Raw genomic sequence first — 17,350 nt, forward strand, 5'->3', positions numbered from 1 at the left:
ATGTTATTACTGCAATGTAAATGTGAAATTTCAGAATATTAGTGTTTATCTGAGCTGAGTGTTCCACTGTAAGTGTCCTACAGCTCACTTTAGCCTTGCTCTGCTCCTCAGCACGCTCTGGACCTGCAGCTGGCGGTTGCTAACATCCTGCAGCTGCTAGTGCATTCAGAGAGGAACCAGCAGATCCTGTGTGAGGCGGGTCTGCACTCACGTTTGCTTCAGCGCTGTAGTTGCGCTTTGGGAGATGAAGATCACCCACTTCACCCACCTCTGCAGAGGATGTTTGAGCGACTGGCCTCCCAGGCCCTAGAGCCGATGGTGCTAAGGTGAGTCCAGTTTGCTCCAAAAATGTTTAGAGAGAGACTGAAAAATATATTCTATTCAATTGTATTATATAATATTATGAGGACAGAGAGGGCCTCCTCGCTGGTAATGTACAATATACTGTATACATTACATATCAGAGGGCCAGCTTTTTGTCCATTACGTCTCAAAGCCTCAGCGATATTTATTGAAGTGATTAATATTAATGAATAACACCTTAACAGAACATGTTTCTGCTCCAAACCTTCTATTGATTGGTCTCCCACATGTGAGCTTTTTTTGAACTGATTTTTGTTTATACAAAGACCAGATGAGTCAGTGAAAAACTGTTTTGCTCCTGGGGCTCCTGCATGTTTCAGTCTTTACTGATTTGATCTTATCACAGCTGGATGTTTGCACAAAAGGAAAATGATAAAATGTTCTATATTATTCACAGCTCTCTGTTAGGGCTCCAAGATATATTGTTTCAGCATCGATATCACAACGTGCAATAGTCGCATTGCAGGATGTGCGATTTTTAGTATACCGATCATTATATTTATACTTATCGTTTTTGCGACAGATGTAGCATCATGCAACCCCGCTCTATCTACACTGGACGCAACAAAGAGACCATTGCAAATCCTTTGAACTTTGTGCTAGTACATCATGAAAAGATTGAGGGATGTACTCTCTGGGATTTGCCATGTCGCGCCGCATCCAGTATAGACAGAATCACTGATTATATTGGGCTCTATTGCATTTTGTTGAGTCTTGTCGTGCTGCGCTGCTCATGTCTGGTGTAGACATGCTGAGAGCCATGCAGATGCACATGAACTCTAATTCCATTCACTTCCGCATGATTTGTGCCTGAAGTGACACATACAGACAAAACTGTCAAAATGCATGTCTCTACAAGTAATCTTGTGAACACCGTTGCTTATAGCAAGTGAAGGTAGTATGGATAGTATATTGGTTCACAGCAGTTTATTGTACAAAACACCTAGAGAAAAATCACTTTTGTAGCTTTAACAGATTTATTAAATTTAATTTATACAGTGAAGACTATGCAGTGTTATTTACATTTGATATAGATATGGAGGATGCTTCACTACAAAATAATAATAATAATAAAAAAAAAAAACAGCTATTCATTTCTGCTCAGTTGAGAAATCAAAATCTGTCTGATATGGTTTAAATGTCATGCTACTGCATTCTGAATCAAGTTATTTAAGTGATTAATATAAATTATTATTTTCTTATTATTCTTAATGAAATAATAATAATAATAATAATTTAGAAAATAATAATATAATAAATTCTATTTATCTATCAATCATTACAATTATTATACTGTAATTAAATATTTTATTAATTTCATTTATTTAATGTTTGTTTTTAATCAGCTGAAGATGTTGTTTTCTGGATTTCCTAATGTGTTGTGATAATGCTCGAAGGGCAAGCAATTGCTCATTGTGTGGGATATTACTGTCTCTAATAAATGTTTTTTTTATGCATTTTTCAGGGAATTTTTACGACTTGGGAATCCTCTGAATTGCGGTGCCTGGGACAAAAAGCTCCTGAAGCAGTATCGGGTCCACAAGCCTAGCTCCCTAAGCTATGAAGCTGAAATGCGCAGTAAGGAAAACTCTGAATGCATAAAGACTGCTAGAGCTGTCACTGTGCTTTGTGCCATCCCGTAAACAGTTTGTGTCAGTGTTATGTGGTCTTGTCTCTGTGGTTTCTCTGTGGGCCAGTGAAAGAAGGGACATTATTTCAGGCTTCACTGACTGTGGTCTTTGGTGAAATGCCATCAATCACCATCAGAATCAAACAAAACATTCTCCTTTCGTTCTCCATGGCTCTGCCAGCAGAGAGTCGTACAATTGAACAGGGTTTCGCTGGAGATGAGTTCCCAGCTTCACTAATTACCAGTAAAATGACTTTTCTCCGAGCTCTCACCATGTCCAGCGAGTCCTTTTTGAACTCGCTAATTTAAAGGTTTCCTGCTTGCTTAGTAGAAAGCCTCAGTGGAATTATGCAGTCATTCCAGGGTCCAGTGCAAGCAGATATTTTTGTTGGATATATCCATAATAGATTACCTCAGAATTAGGGTATTTAAGGGAACTATAATTTAAAAAGAATGAAAGGATTCTACCAGGCAGGAAATTTACCTTGCTTTTATAGTTTCTGATTTACAACATTAAACATCCACCTGCTATTTATTCCTTTAGCATTCTTATTCTGACATCACACTGATGGTTACACTGCTTTTCTCTTTACATAGCAGCATTTTATATATTTACACTTTTATAAGTGTGTGTGTGTGTGTGTGTGTCTCTCTCTCTCTCTCTCTCTCTCTCTCTCTCTCTCATATATATATATATATATATATATATAAAACACATATTTTTTGCCATTGTATTGAGGAGGTGCTGAACATTTAAAGGTTGATTGTCAATATTTACATTTACATTTAATCATTTAGCAGACGCTTTTATCCAAAGCGATTTACAAATGAGAACAATAGAAGCAGTCAGGTCAACAAGAGAACAACAAAAGTATACAAGTGCCATGACAAGTCTCAGTTAGTCTAGTATAGAATGCATAGCCAGGTATTTGTTGTTTTTTTTTATTAAATGAAAAGACAATAAAAGGAAAAGTGCTGTTGTTAGTTGGTTAAGTGCAGGCGATATTCTTTTCAATTATTGAATATTAGAGGTGGTTTTATTTTCTGGTCAATATATGAGTTTTGCAGTCTTGTTACCAAAATGTAGGACAAGAAGAAATAAGTAAATAAATATATAATGTATAATAACAATAATCTGTTAAAATATAATGTATCTGTTAAACAAACTAAAACCGAAAGCACAATATGGTTTAATCCCTTCATTCTTTGTTCAGGCGATCAGCTCGTGATCCGGTGTTTTCCGTGCCTTAGAGTAGCTCCGTTCACAGTGAATGCAGTGAACTCGTTTATTGTACAGTACATGCTGTAGGTTTAGCGTGCGTTTCCGAATGCAACAGCCGCCAGTTAGGCTTTATTTTCACGGCAGATGATTACAGCATTTCACTGGTTTTGTAGTGAGATGTGTTTTTCTAAGCCTGTTATCCCTTCAAAATAACAGCTCTACTGCCATTTCCATCAAAATAAAAGCTTAAAAGGGCAGTATGAATTGCTGACAGCTAGTTGTTTAAATGCAGACCAAATTCAAAATATCTCTTTCAAGTGTAGAAATTAGAAAAGAAGAATTGTAATGTCCCTACTGTAGTGTAAAGCAAAAATAATATACCTATGAAATATACATTTTCATTTATTTTACAGTGCAATTGTTTTACAATATATGGCTATTACTGTCATCGTTGTTGTCATTATTCTAATTTGTTTGACTTCCTAAAACACCAGTATGAATGTAACTTAGACTGGGACAGTTGCAGTACATCACAAATAAAAAGAGAGTCCACTTTAAAAATTAAGGTTCAGTTCACTGACTAGATCGAATAAATTAACTGTAAGTGTTTTAAATATCACAATAAATATCATATCGTAGACTTCATATCGGGATATTATTTTATTGTGAGATTTTGATATTGTTACATTTCTAATATATAATAATACATATGTTAATAAACTATAATAGAACACTTTAAGAACAAAAACATGAATCAAATTAATACATAAATGGTATTGTTCAAGTTAAGTACAAATTCTCACAGTTATCACTGTTAACTATGTTTCAAGTTAATAGTGTAACAGTAAGAGAACAGTAGAGTTTAATTTGACCTTTTCTATATCCAGACAGCATGACTCTGTCCATGGAGGGTTTTGGGCCAGATAGCGTGTTCACGATTAACGAGGACAACAGCCAGTACCGGATCAGCCGAAGTCTGGTGCGATCAGCTGAGGGTAGCACTGTGCCCCTCACCCGAGTCAAGTGCCTGGTCTCCATGACAACGCCCCATGACATCCGTCTCCATGGATCGTCCGTCACGCCAGCCTTCGTGGAGTTTGACACGTCATTAGAGGGATTCGGGTAAGGCTGCCAGCACTAGTCTAATCTATCTATCTATTTATCTAATGAAGGTCTAGATTTGTTTGCACGATCACTGTTTGTGAGCAGACATCTGTTTAGGCATCAGAGATTTATTGGCTTCAGTTCAGAATGTGTTTACCAGATATATACGTCAGTCAAAACTGTATTTGATGTTGTGCTTTTAAAAGCTTGACCTAGTTTAAAGCTCACGGAAAAACAGACTTGAAATGCGCTTACATCTCCGAACGTATCGCAGTTCAAAGCGCAACAAAGAATCCACACTGAGCCTCCATCTGCTTCTGTTTAACATAATCCCATCAGGGTATGTGCTACACTGAAAATAACAGATCTTAAATATTTCATCTTTTTCATTAATTATGAAAGCACAGTGATCATCATTTGTCTTCTTTCCAAATTATTAGCTGCTTAAATGGGAGATTTCTGTGTATGAAATGGGTCAACGGTTCAGTTTTTACACCCAGCACACATAACAGAGACCCAAATGCTTCAAGTGATATTGGCTGTGCACAGATTGAGTTTGGTTAGTCTCCCAGAGGTCTTTTATGCAGCAGGTCTACAGACTTAAATGCCACAAATTCCCTTTAAACCTGCACCAACTGCACAGACAATCCAAATGATTTATCTTTTATGTCTCTTAGCCAGAATCCTCCTGTGTCTTTAAATACTTCCTCCTACATATGAATAGAACATGCAGCTTAGAATAATTGAAGATGTAAAAATCACTTTTACTGGCCCACATTTCATTTTGTGAAAGCTGACAAAACGCACCACACACAGTGCGCTCCCCATCTGCCTTCATGAAAAATTCATGTAAACACGTTCAGTATTAGGGCGTCCAGACCAGCCTAATGGTGCTGCCACAGCTGGGCTTAAAGCTTTTTGGGTTATAAAGGAGCAAACAGGGAGGAGGTGGACATTAACCCCAACACACACATATGCATAGACTTCCATTGTTTTATCTTAAGATCTTTTTTTTTATAATATACAACAATTTATAATCTGTCTTTACTAATTATGTGAATTAAATAATATTAGTAAAAATTATGTAGAAATATATATGTGTGTTTATTTATATATATATAAAATACGTTGTTTTTTTCTCAAAAAAAGAGGATTTCTCCAAATGTTCCCAAAGGGAGGTTTTATCAGATGTAGCTCACTTTTGTGAGCAGATTTGTCCCCAAATTGAACCCTTCTTCACACACTTCCTTGTCTGGTGGGAGGTGTTAATGCTTCACTGTTTTTTGGGTGGATGCTTGTATTGTTAGTGTGATTTTTTTTTTTTTTTTTTTTCTTTTTTTTTTAATTGCCACAGCTTTTATAATATTAAAATGACATGAGGCTTCCTTTGTCAGGGTTCATTTTCCTTCATAGAGACTTGTTTGGCTGTTTTGAGTGACTCTGGGATGGTTTTCTGTTTAGTTGATTAATGGCAGAATGCTTAATTAAGTATGGATTGGCAAGAATCTTGCATTGGTTTGCACCCATTCTCATTATTTGCTTTTCTAACATTTAGTAATATCTGGTGTTTAAATAAGTTCCGTCAGTGGACGTTTGTGTTTTTTACACGATGTAGTTCAGTCCTGTTATGGTGAGCACACTCTGTCGGTGTTATATAAGGCGTGACACCCACAAGTAAACAACTCTTTAAGCTGCCAATGTGACTGTTTGTTACTGAGAGACAACAATAAAATGTGTGAAATGTCTGGCATGCTGGGATTTCTGATAAATTGACATTCATTTTTTATTTTCGTCTTCTCTCTCCAGCTGTTTGTTTTTGCCCAGTTTGGCCCCTCACAACGCGCCGTCCAGTAATGCTAACACATCTGGAGTCAGTGACGGGGCAGTGGTCAGCGGCATGGGAAATGGTATGTGCTCACAAACACACTCTTCCCCGACCCCCGTGATTTGCATATAGCAGACAGCAGCTTTCCACTCTTTTATAAATCTTTATTGAGATCAAGCCTAAAATATGAAAAAAGTACATTCAGGTGGTGAATGCAAAGCAAGCAAGTCATTATTCCACAATAAACTTTGGTGATTAGGATCTCCGAAGATATAAATAGTGATAAAAAGGGGAAAAAAAGATGATAGTATGTTGCCAGGGAGAGTGGTGAAACTTGGCTACTAGGGCTGCACGATGTATCGTTTAAGCATCGATATCGCGATGTACGATTCCACGATAGTCACATCGAAGGATGTGCGATGTAAGCTGTCGTAGTTGATCGGTTATTAATTAACTGTACTGACCAGTTGCTCCCCGGCCCTTGACGAATGTGATTTGGGGAGAATACGAGAGAGAGAGAGAGAAAGAGAGAGAGAGAATGCAAGAGAGAGAGAGAAAAAGAGCGCGAGAGAGAGAGAAAGACAGCGCAAGAGAGAGAGAGAAAGACAGCGCAAGAGAGAGAGAGCGAGCCCCGGCCGCATGCTCACCGTCTTCAAACAACACGACCACTGTCTTGCTCTCTCCCCCTTGAGCATATTTATCAATTGACACAATGATGTCGATTGTCGATGTTTAAATCATTTAAAATGAGAATGTAAGTGTGCTCACCGCATTTTTGTTTGTAAGAAAAAATTTGATTAGATTTCATTCCGCAATATATATCGCAGAAAAATAAAAGATCGCAATGTCTTTTTTTCCCAATATCGTGCAGCCCTAATGGCTACCATCCAATATAGTTTTTATGTGATTGACCAATAAGAATCAACTGTTATTGTTTTAACAGATTATTGTTATTGAGTTTTTGAGTGAGTTTGAGTTGACAAATGTGGGATGGTGAAGGCGGGTATAAGCAGCTTGACGAATTTCAGAAGCATCATGGCTCATGACAGGCGAGAGGTAGAGGGAACGGGAGCACAGCACTGTGACTGAATTTTTGCAAAGACGGTGGAGTCTAGAGAAAAGAGAAAGCTCACCGAAACTTGACAGAGCTTGACAGAAATTGTTTGTGTGCCTTTGCTCCTGTTCGAGCGCCACCGGCTCCCAGCAGCCCTGAGTGGGCGTACAAGTGCCTATGTAGTATTAATGAGGTGATTCAAGGCTCTCCATCTTTCTCCCTTCCTGTCTTTATTCATTTCGATGTCTCGCTCTCTCTCTTTCCTTCATCCTCCCCATTTCCCTTCCTCCTCCTCTCTCTCGCTTTCGAATGGATGATTTCAGTATTTAAAGATAGACTCCTGCATCATATTCTCTGACCTATTTTAGTCGATGCCATCATCATTTCTTGCTCGGAGAGTTTCATTCAGATCCTCTGCAGTCTAGTTCATTGTTCCTGTCTCTCTTCCAGGGCTTTCCTTGGTTTAGGGTACAAGCCAAAGTGGATTTGTTGTATCGAAGTTGCTTAGGCTAAATTTTCAAGAATGTGCGCTTGATGTAATAGATAAATCATTATGCAAAGTCCAAGGAGATTTATTCAGTGAAGATGTTGATTTTTAATTGAACTTGAAAATAAATGCTTACAAAAAAAAAACTAAATAAATATTAAGATCTGTTGAATTATGCTGATAAGAATCAGAAAGAGCTTTAATATTTAAACTTGATAATGTGATGGTAAAAAAAATTTACATTTGAGATGGAAATCTGTATATGTGTATGTATGTATGTATGTATAATAACAAATTAATAAACTTTTTGATGCATTTAGATAAAGAAGATTTCCATCCCAAATGTACAATGTTCAAAATATTCTTTAGTATTTATATATTCATATATATACACATATATATATATATATATATATATATATATATATATATATATATATATATATATATATATATAAAATAAGCACAAACGTTTTAACAAATCACAATATTAGAATAATTTTTGAAGGATCATGTGACACTGAAAACTGAAATAATGGCTGCTGAAAATTCTACTTTTTCATCATGAGTATAAATTACATTTGAAAATATATCAAAACAGAAATGTACTCCTTTCAGTAACATAAAAAACTTACCAACCCCAAACTTTTGAACGACTGAGTAATTTGTCATTTTAAAAAAAGGTGCAAAACAGAAGTATTTTTCACTCATGGTCTCATAAGTAACACTTTTCCATTCATTGCTTGTTCAAGCAATAATTTAAAATCAGTCTTATCTTTCCAATAAAAAACTATTCTGAGAATAATCAACATTAATATTCATGTAGCACTAGACAGCTGTGACTATTGTGTGTCATTCTACATCCAAATGATGACAAAAGAGAAAGTAACTCCTAATACTGAATATCCACATTTTCATATCTTCAGGCGAGCGTTTCTTTCCACCTCCATCTGGCCTGAGCTACTCGACATGGTTTTGCGTTGAGCGTTTCAGCACGCCACCCCAAAGCCATCCTGTGCGTCTGCTCACTGTGGTGCGACGGGCCACCTCATCTGAGCAGCACTACGTGTGCCTGGCCATTGTGCTCTCCGCTAAAGACCGGTCTCTCATTGTGTCCACTAAGGAAGAGCTACTTCAGACCTATGGCAAGTGTTTCCGACAACTTCCTGTTCTACATCTTTGTTTTCTGTTTATGTCAGCAAAGTTCTAATGATGTGGCATGTTTGTGAACAAGATGATCGTTTCAACCTTTGTTCCTCTGCAAATGGAGAAAATAAGCTTGAATAAAGAACAATTCTATTATAGACTTTTAAAATGCTAATGTTTGAGAACACACGCACAAAAAAAGATTTAAAATAAAATAAATGTAGCATATGATGTCAGCACACTTATGTTTCATTTGCAAATCAAAAGTAGACAATTAAGCCATTTTAATGTACATTTTAAGAGTCTGTTCCTTCTGAAATGCAGAGGAAAAGTTCCTTTGTCTGTGGTAAGTGATGTGACATCATTTCCTCTCTCCCTTCGCAGTGGATGACTTCAGTGAGGAGTCCTCCTTCTATGAGATCCTGCCCTGCTGTGCGCGCTTCCGCTGCGCTGACCTCATCACCGAGGGACAGTGGCACCACCTGGTGTTAGTTATGAGCAAGGGAATGCTGAAGAATAGCATGGCGACTCTCTACATCGATGGCCAGATGGTCAGCACTGTCAAGGTGTGGCCCAGCTCCTGATGTAGACACCAGTATTTTGTTTGGACCAAAGTAATGGGAAACGGTGCCATTATTATTATTTTCTGCTAATTTTTTTAACTAATATTTCAAACTTTAGCATAACTTAAAATTGGCGTCAGATCTGAAATCTGATGAGAAATGTTTTTTTCTCTAGCTTCATTAGCAGCTCAAACACCAGTTCCCAAGACTACTGTTAAATAATGTATGATGTTAAAAAAAAAAAGGGTGACCTTTTTTGGTTTGTCTTTGTAGCTGCACTATGTTCACAATGCTCCCGGTGGCTCTTCCTCCACAAACCCACCTGTGGTGAGCACGGTGTACAGCTACATCGGTGCACCACCGGCCCAACGCCAGCTCTCCTCTCTGGTCTGGCGGCTGGGGCCCACTCACTTTCTGGAGGAGGTGCTGCCTGCTGCCAGTGTGGCTGCCATCTATGAGCTGGGACCCAATTATGTAGGCAGTTTCCAAGCTGTTTACCTGCCATGTGAGTATCTGATGTGTCACACCGAGGTGAATAACAAGGAACTAAAAGATGTTTGAGTTTACAAGTAGATGTTTATTGTACTGATTAAATGTTATGGACATCTTATGTATGTGATATGTAGTTTCATGTTGTGGGTTTTAACTGTTTTTTCTCTCATAAATCCAGGTAAAGACTCAAAGACCGAGGCTGTGCCACCCTGTCCTGTTGGATTGGTACCTGAAGAGAAGGTCTCCTTCAGTATCTTTGCTCATTCTGTATCTACTCTCACTGTGGCAAAGATACGAAAAGTCTACAACAAGCTGGACAGCAAAGCCATCGCCAAACAGGTACAGTAAGCAGTCTCACTCTCACCCTGCTTCTAGAATCTCTTTTACTAAAATAATGTATTTAAATAAGATTTAAAATTTTATTAAATATTGATATATTACTTTGTTGTAATGAATTTTAATCAGTTAAACATTGAAAAAAAAAAAAAAAAAAAATATATATATATATATATATATATATTTTTGAAAATAATTATCTTATGCTCACCAATATTGAATTTATTTGATCAAAAATATGGTAAAACCAGTATTATTGTCAAATATTAGTTTAAAATAACAGTTTGACAGGTGATTTATTCCTTACGATGGCAAAAAAATAATTTCAGAAAAAGAAAAAGAATTTTCAGCAGCCATTACTTCAGTCTTTACCAGTCTTTATTCAAAAATGGTCCTCAAGAAACATTTAATATTATTAATGTTAAAAACAGTTGTTTTGCTTAATATGTTTGAGGAAACTGTGATTCTCTGATGAATAGAAAGTTAAAAAGGGCAGCATTTATTTGAAATCAATTTTTTTGCAACATTACAAATGATAAATCTTTCCTTGCTGAATTAATGATTAATTTATTTAAATTATATTAATTCTTTGCTGATTTTTAGTCAGAATATGAAGAATTCTTAGGGTAGTAAAGAATAAATAAAAGTTTTGTGAATGATTAACTAATGTAAATATCAGCAGAGCTTTTTGTGCGTCATCTGCAGAATTTTAGTATTGGACTCTTCTTGATAGCTGAAAGAATAATGCATATTTAGCCAAAATATTTTATAAAAAAATACACAAGAGGAGCAGATTGTCTTGAACCTTTGAAAGGCAAGTCTTCCAATTCTGCAGAAATTTGCAGTTCAGATTCCTTGTCCTACCCATGAGTAATTCTTTTAATTACTTTCATCCCCTTTCAGCTGGGGGTCTCCTCTCATGAAAGTGCCACACCAGTCAAACTCGTCCATAATGCAGTGGGCCATCTCAACGGCTCGGCCAGGACCATTGGAGCTGCAGTCATCGGTTACCTGGGTGAGTGCAAAAAGAAGTGGCACAATACAGCCTTTCCAATAAACCGGCTCTTTCTCTCAGTGTTCATGTATTTATAGCTGCAATCCTGTTCCATGTAGGTGTGCGTGCCTTCGTAACCAAACCGGTCGCCACCAACCTTCAGTACATCGGAGGAGCAGCTGCCATTCTGGGCCTGGTTGCCATGGCTTCAGACGTGGAGGGTCTCTATGCTGCAGTAAAAGCATTAGTGTGTGTTGTCAAGAGCAACCCACTAGCTAGCAAGGAGATGGAGCGTATCAAAGGCTACCAGGTGGGCTGCAATAACAATTAAGAGTGAACTTTGAACCGAGGATGTCCTCTGTTCTCTCCAGCTATAGCTCTAGGATGTTATGAGCCAATGAGATGGCAAATTAAATGATAACAGTGAGCCTGGGCTGTTGTGACCGGTGACAGCCAATTGATGTGATAAGTGAGGGTTCTTAAGGGTGGGGCATGCTGGGATGTGCTGGTTTGAACATCACAGATGGTGCATTGTTTTATTTCTCTGCTGCATTAATAGGTTCTGTAGAGACAATACGATGTTTCACAGAGCTAATGTTGATTGTGGTGTCACTGTGTAAGGAAAATGAACGTCTGAGTGTTGGGTCGCAGCCTGTTTTAAAGTGAACTGATCACTGAATCCTGAAACGAGTAAACTAAGGAAAATATAGTAGATCATTCTTTCACATAGACCTTCTGTTGTTGTTTTTTTCCCTGTCAGCTTTAGATCGTTTGCCTGAATGGTCTTCTTTAACTTAATGTCTTCTGTTTTAGCTGTTGGCCATGCTGCTGAAGAAGAAACGCCCTCTGCTGAACAGCCATATTCTGCACTTGACCTTTTCCCTCGTTGGAACTGTCGATAGTGGCCACGAGACCTCAATTATCCCCAACTCCACAGCCTTCCAGGACCTGCTGTGTGATTTTGAGGTGCGACGCTCACACCAAAGGAGCTTTAGTGATGCTGTGATTTATTTTTCCCCCCATTACTCACATCTGGCAGATATACATGATTGAGAATGCTTGACATTCAGTTAGGATGTATAAATACCTCAGGCTGAAATCATCAGTGACCTTGCTGAAAATTTAACTACATGCACTCTAATAGTTTCTGGCATAAAAAAAATGATTTTGCATAGTGGTCTTCAGTTCTAAAACTTCTTTTATTTCAGACGATATACTTTTTTTATTTTAGAAGATAGAAACATTTGTTGGATTTTCTTGATATAATGACTTAAAATGTTTAAATTGGTGGACTTTCAGGTTTGGCTTCATGCTCCATATGAACTGCACCTCTCTCTCTTTGAGCACTTCATTGAACTTCTGACTGAATCCAGGTAATCCATCCATACTCTAACACTCTTTATTGAATCTTTGATTCGGGGCAATCGATATAAGCCTTTCTGCGATGTAATGGGACTTTCTTTGGATACTTTTAGCCCTGTAGAAGTGATATAGCGTACATTAAGCATTGATATATATATATATGCAGCACTTACAGAACAACATATGCATCACACGGTATCTAAAATAGATCACCTTGTTTCTGTTCTCAGTGAAGCTGCTAAGAATGCCAAACTATTGCGGGAGTTTCAGTTGATCCCCAAACTGCTGCTGACTCTGAGGGATCAATCTCTGTCTCAGCCCACCATCGCTGCCATCGGCAATGTCCTCAGTCTCTTGCTTCAAGGCTTTCCCAACTCATATGACCTACTCAGGTAAACAGAGCGTTTAGAATTAAAATTTTTAAAAGATTATAATCAGAAGTGACTGATTCTTTAAAATCTGTCTGATTTTGCTGCAGAACATTTTTTATTTCAGATGCAGGGGTGACTACATTACTTATTAATGAGCACTATGTACAATTCACTCAAACACAATAACATATACAATCACAAAATAACAATTTATAATCCTGGACTTTGTCTCATTTGTTTATGGCTATGATTGATTGATTTATTTTTTTCAGGTTTGGGCAGTTCATCTCTTCAACATTGCCAACATTTGCAGTCTGTGAGAAGTTTGTCATTATGGAGAACACCAATGAGGAGAAGATCGACAGGGGTGAGTCAGCTTTTTTAAGCATTCCTAGTATCAGTGAAGCATTTTAGCAGCATATTGTTCCAAAACAACAACACTTCAGATCACCCTGTTAAAGAATTAGACCCATGGGAATCGAAGCATTGCCAGCTTTAAACAGCACCTAAAGAAAGCAGAGTTAGCTCCATGTATACACTTTCGGCAGATTCCCACTAAAAATCAGCGCTGGAAAATCTGCAGATTTAATCTAGGCCTAATAATGAGATGTCTTAAGATACCAAGAGCTTAAAAACGTCTTACTCTTCTTCCTGGGTGTTTTTAGGAGCTGATGATGAGTTTGGAGGCCTCCTGTCATCCAACTTGATTCTTCTGCGGAACAGACTGCTAGACATCCTGCTCAAACAGCTCTTCACCTGCAAAGAGAAGAACGTTGTTAATGTACAGTGAGTGATGCTCCATATTAAATCAAGGGTGGATTATTGGACTTCAGAGAGCTGTGCTGCATTTTACAGCATCTGTAACATTGTTACCTAAGCTTGCTGTTTAGGGGCTGATATCTGGGATTGGATCCAGATGAAACTGGACACTTTGGTTATGTGTCCGAAATGATTTAGTGTAGCCAAAGTGCTTTTCTTTTTTTTTAGTGTGTACGTGTGTGTATGAAAAATGACAAAGCACACCATTTAATTGTCTGTATATTAAGCCTCATAACTTAAAACATAATAAACAAAGTTTGTAAAATCTACCTTCATGTTAATGATCATCCCCCCACTTAATTTTTCTTTCTGCTGCCTCCCTTAGGGCTTGTGAAGAACTTGTGCGCACCTTGGGTTTTGATTGGTTGCTTATGTTTATGGAAGAACACATTCACTCCAGCACAGTGACCGCAGCTCTCTTAATCTTGGTGGTGTTGCTGAGTAACCAATCCATCCTGATCCGGTTTAAAGAGGGCCTGACTGGAGGAGGATGGCTGGACCACACTGACTCTGTGCTCACTAATAAGATTGGCACTGTTCTGGGTGAGCAAGAGACCTAATCGTATTTGATTAGTTTCACATGCATTTTAGCTAAGCAGTTTCTATAATTATACAGTATAAAATGTTTTTCTGTTTTTTTTTTTGCTCATATCCTTTCAGGTTTTAACGTTGGTCGCAGCGCAGGAGGCAGGTCGACATTGCGTGAAATCAACCGAGATGCCTGCCATTTCCCAGGATTCCCTGTGTTGCAGACTCTGCTGCCCAAACACACTAATGTCCCAGAGATCTACTTCATGCTCATGGCCCTTTTCCTCCAGCAGCCAATCACAGAGCTGCCTGACAGCCTGCAGGTACATGTCAGTATGCAAACCTTTTTTCCCTAATTAAACTTAAATGTCTTCACTTTGTGTCTTTGTTTGTGTGTGTGTGATCTAGGGCTGTGCGATAAATCGAAATCGAATCACGATTAATTGGAATCAAATTCATGATATTACGCTGTTCCATTGCATATGCATGACTGCCAGCCTTGAGTGACAGTCTTACTAACCAATGTTCACTATTCCCCATTCAGAAGACCGCACACACAACCCGTGTCTCTGAATGCTTCTCATACTTGCTCCTCTCTTCCTCATGTGGCTCGAATCCCGCATCATGGACGAGCCGTGCACACTTGCCGCACTCACGCAGCCTGTTTCGTAACACTTGGTTATATTATAGATATTATTTATGAGGCTTGAAGCACGTGCGCAGCCTGCGTCGACTCGCGCCTGGCTTCCCGTTTAAAACAAATGTAAACTCAGTCTTGCTACTTACTGCAACTGCTTGCTAATTTCACTTGAATGAAATGAAACATTCAGCATATTTTCCACTTGTTCTTAAAATCCCAAATACAGTGTAACATGTAATACTTTAATAATTGACTAAAGAAATATTTCCAGTGAAATTCAGTAACTAAGTTAATTCTATAAAATTAGTTATACCATCATCTTGTCTGCTGAAAAATAAATAAATAAATATATAAATATATATATATATATATATATATATATATATATATATATATATATATATATATATATATATATAGACACACACACACATCGAACAACAGTAATTTCTATTGGAATAAAGCCAAAAACAAAAAGGAATTTTGTAATGGTTTCATGGAAACTGTAAGAATTTCTTTTTTTCTTCTTCTTTTTTTTTTCAGCAGGGTAATGATACTCACATTATTGACTGCTGCACATTATTGACAATAATTGCAATCGCAATATCTGGCAAAAAAAATCACAATTAGATATTTTCCCCATATCGCACAGCCCTAGTGTGATCTCACAATCCATATCATTTTCCACATCTCTGAGAACATTATTAAAAATACTAATAATTTGCGTTATCTGCAGTTGTGTAAAACAATTTGTGAAAAATTAAGACTCATGTTCACGTGCTCGGTGTCACCAATTTGCTTACATACAATTAGTGACCTAGCAGTAGTGCAGAATCTAAAATAATTTAATATCATATTCTTTTTTTCTTTCTTTATTTATTTTTGAATCATAAAACGTTTACAAATTTAAATAGGATTTAAATTTATATTTTATATCTCGGATCTTTTGTTTTCAAGCGTTTTTTTTTTTTGTAATAAAGTAACACTAGACTCATGTTCAACAAATTGTCTTTGCTGTATCATCCATTCTTTCATGCATGGGTTATATATAAATGTTTACCCTCTGCACTTGTGATTGTTTCCTGTGAGAGCATTCTAGTGCTTGCCACCAACTGCAAAATCATTGAGTATTTATTATTGAATTAAATGTATTACATTAAATGTAATTTAGTAATACTATGATTTCATAATAACTTAATACAATTTAATAACTTGTATAATATACATTTAATAATAATTATGAATGAATTAGTTACTATTGCATTGTACCCATCTCCTCACACAGTTTGACCTGGACTCTATCTGGACGACTATATTTGGCGTCCCAGCTTCCAGTGCTTCTGTGGTGGGCTCCATTCACAACATGTGTACTGAAGCAGCGTTCCTGCTACTGGCAATGCTGCGCAGCATGCTCAACCTGGTGAGTCTCCAAGCTTCCTGCTTTAGAAATATACACCCCAGGAGCAACTGCTGGCATTGGGATGATTTCTCCACTCGTCATTTGGTAGTTTATCAAAGGTTTTGTACTACAGCTGATGAAAAATTCTGAATGAAATGGGAAATTAGTGACAAACTGGTGCTCAAAGTGAAAAATAAAAGGTTAAAATGGTATTATGTTACGATGAATTGGTTTCACTGCAGATACTAAGAAATGCAAGTTATTCTCATGACTACAGACCCTCAGACCACAGGAGCTGAAATTACTCTCTATCTAACCCACAGCCTTGGCAGTCAGAGGAGGAGGGTTCCTGGCTGAGAGAATATCCCATCACTCTCATGCAGTTTTTCCGTTACCTCTATCACAACATCTCAGATCTGGCACACATGTGGCACAGCCCGGACTTCCTGTGTACACTTGCTGCTACGGTTTTCCCCTTCAATATACGGCCTTACTCTGAGATGGTACACTATTGTTCTCTTTGTTTGTTATTCTAACTGGGAATTTGTCCTTTTGATTTTTCAGTCTCAGTTGAAGTTGGTTGTGTGATGAAAAACTGTCTCGTTTTCCTCAGGTGAGTGATTTGGATGATGAAGCAAGCTCACCCACAGAAGAGTTCAAAGCCTTTGTGACGGATACAGGCATGAACCGTAGCCAGTCAGAATACTGTAATGTAGGCAATAAAACCTACTTGACCAACCACCCAGCCAAGAAGTATGTCTTTGACTTCATGAGGGTCCTCATCATGGACAACCTGTGCATGACACCTGCCAGCAAACAGACGCCCATCATTGATCTTCTGCTAGAGGTGAGAACATCTTGAATGTCTACATCATTAAGTTTCATTTGTGAGTGATGTTGCGTGAAGCTACAGAATCTCAGTCCCTTTCATCCTGGCTTTCTTTTCTAGCATCCTGCAGTGTTTTGCATGCAGCTTATTAGAAGCTAATGTGGGAGTGGACAGGAACGCTAACTT

At 37.7% G+C, this 17,350-nt stretch overlaps 1 protein-coding gene across 6 annotated transcripts in view; it reads left to right on the forward strand.

The window, feature by feature from the left end:
- The window catches only part of LOC127958659 (WD repeat and FYVE domain-containing protein 3), a 78,173-nt gene that overhangs the window by 40,853 nt on the left and 19,970 nt on the right, over positions 1-17,350 (forward strand). For 5 of the 6 annotated variants that reach the window (XM_052557577.1, XM_052557574.1, XM_052557576.1 and 2 more), the window contains 20 exons: positions 112-326; positions 1,829-1,941; positions 4,103-4,337; positions 6,126-6,226; positions 8,612-8,830; positions 9,216-9,397; positions 9,668-9,899; positions 10,065-10,225; positions 11,126-11,237; positions 11,336-11,526; positions 12,030-12,182; positions 12,516-12,589; positions 12,809-12,970; positions 13,222-13,316; positions 13,615-13,735; positions 14,094-14,311; positions 14,429-14,625; positions 16,222-16,356; positions 16,659-16,838; positions 16,949-17,182. In XM_052557577.1, coding sequence (XP_052413537.1) covers positions 112-326; positions 1,829-1,941; positions 4,103-4,337; positions 6,126-6,226; positions 8,612-8,830; positions 9,216-9,397; positions 9,668-9,899; positions 10,065-10,225; positions 11,126-11,237; positions 11,336-11,526; positions 12,030-12,182; positions 12,516-12,589; positions 12,809-12,970; positions 13,222-13,316; positions 13,615-13,735; positions 14,094-14,311; positions 14,429-14,625; positions 16,222-16,356; positions 16,659-16,838; positions 16,949-17,182 — 3,330 coding nt within the window. The remainder of the gene's footprint in view (positions 1-111; positions 327-1,828; positions 1,942-4,102; positions 4,338-6,125; positions 6,227-8,611; positions 8,831-9,215; positions 9,398-9,667; positions 9,900-10,064; positions 10,226-11,125; positions 11,238-11,335; positions 11,527-12,029; positions 12,183-12,515; positions 12,590-12,808; positions 12,971-13,221; positions 13,317-13,614; positions 13,736-14,093; positions 14,312-14,428; positions 14,626-16,221; positions 16,357-16,658; positions 16,839-16,948; positions 17,183-17,350) is intronic. The other variant, XM_052557575.1, reaches the window with a different exon arrangement.

Source organism: Carassius gibelio, chromosome B5 (assembly GCF_023724105.1).
Source record: "Carassius gibelio isolate Cgi1373 ecotype wild population from Czech Republic chromosome B5, carGib1.2-hapl.c, whole genome shotgun sequence".
Classification (NCBI taxonomy): domain Eukaryota; kingdom Metazoa; phylum Chordata; class Actinopteri; order Cypriniformes; family Cyprinidae; genus Carassius; species Carassius gibelio.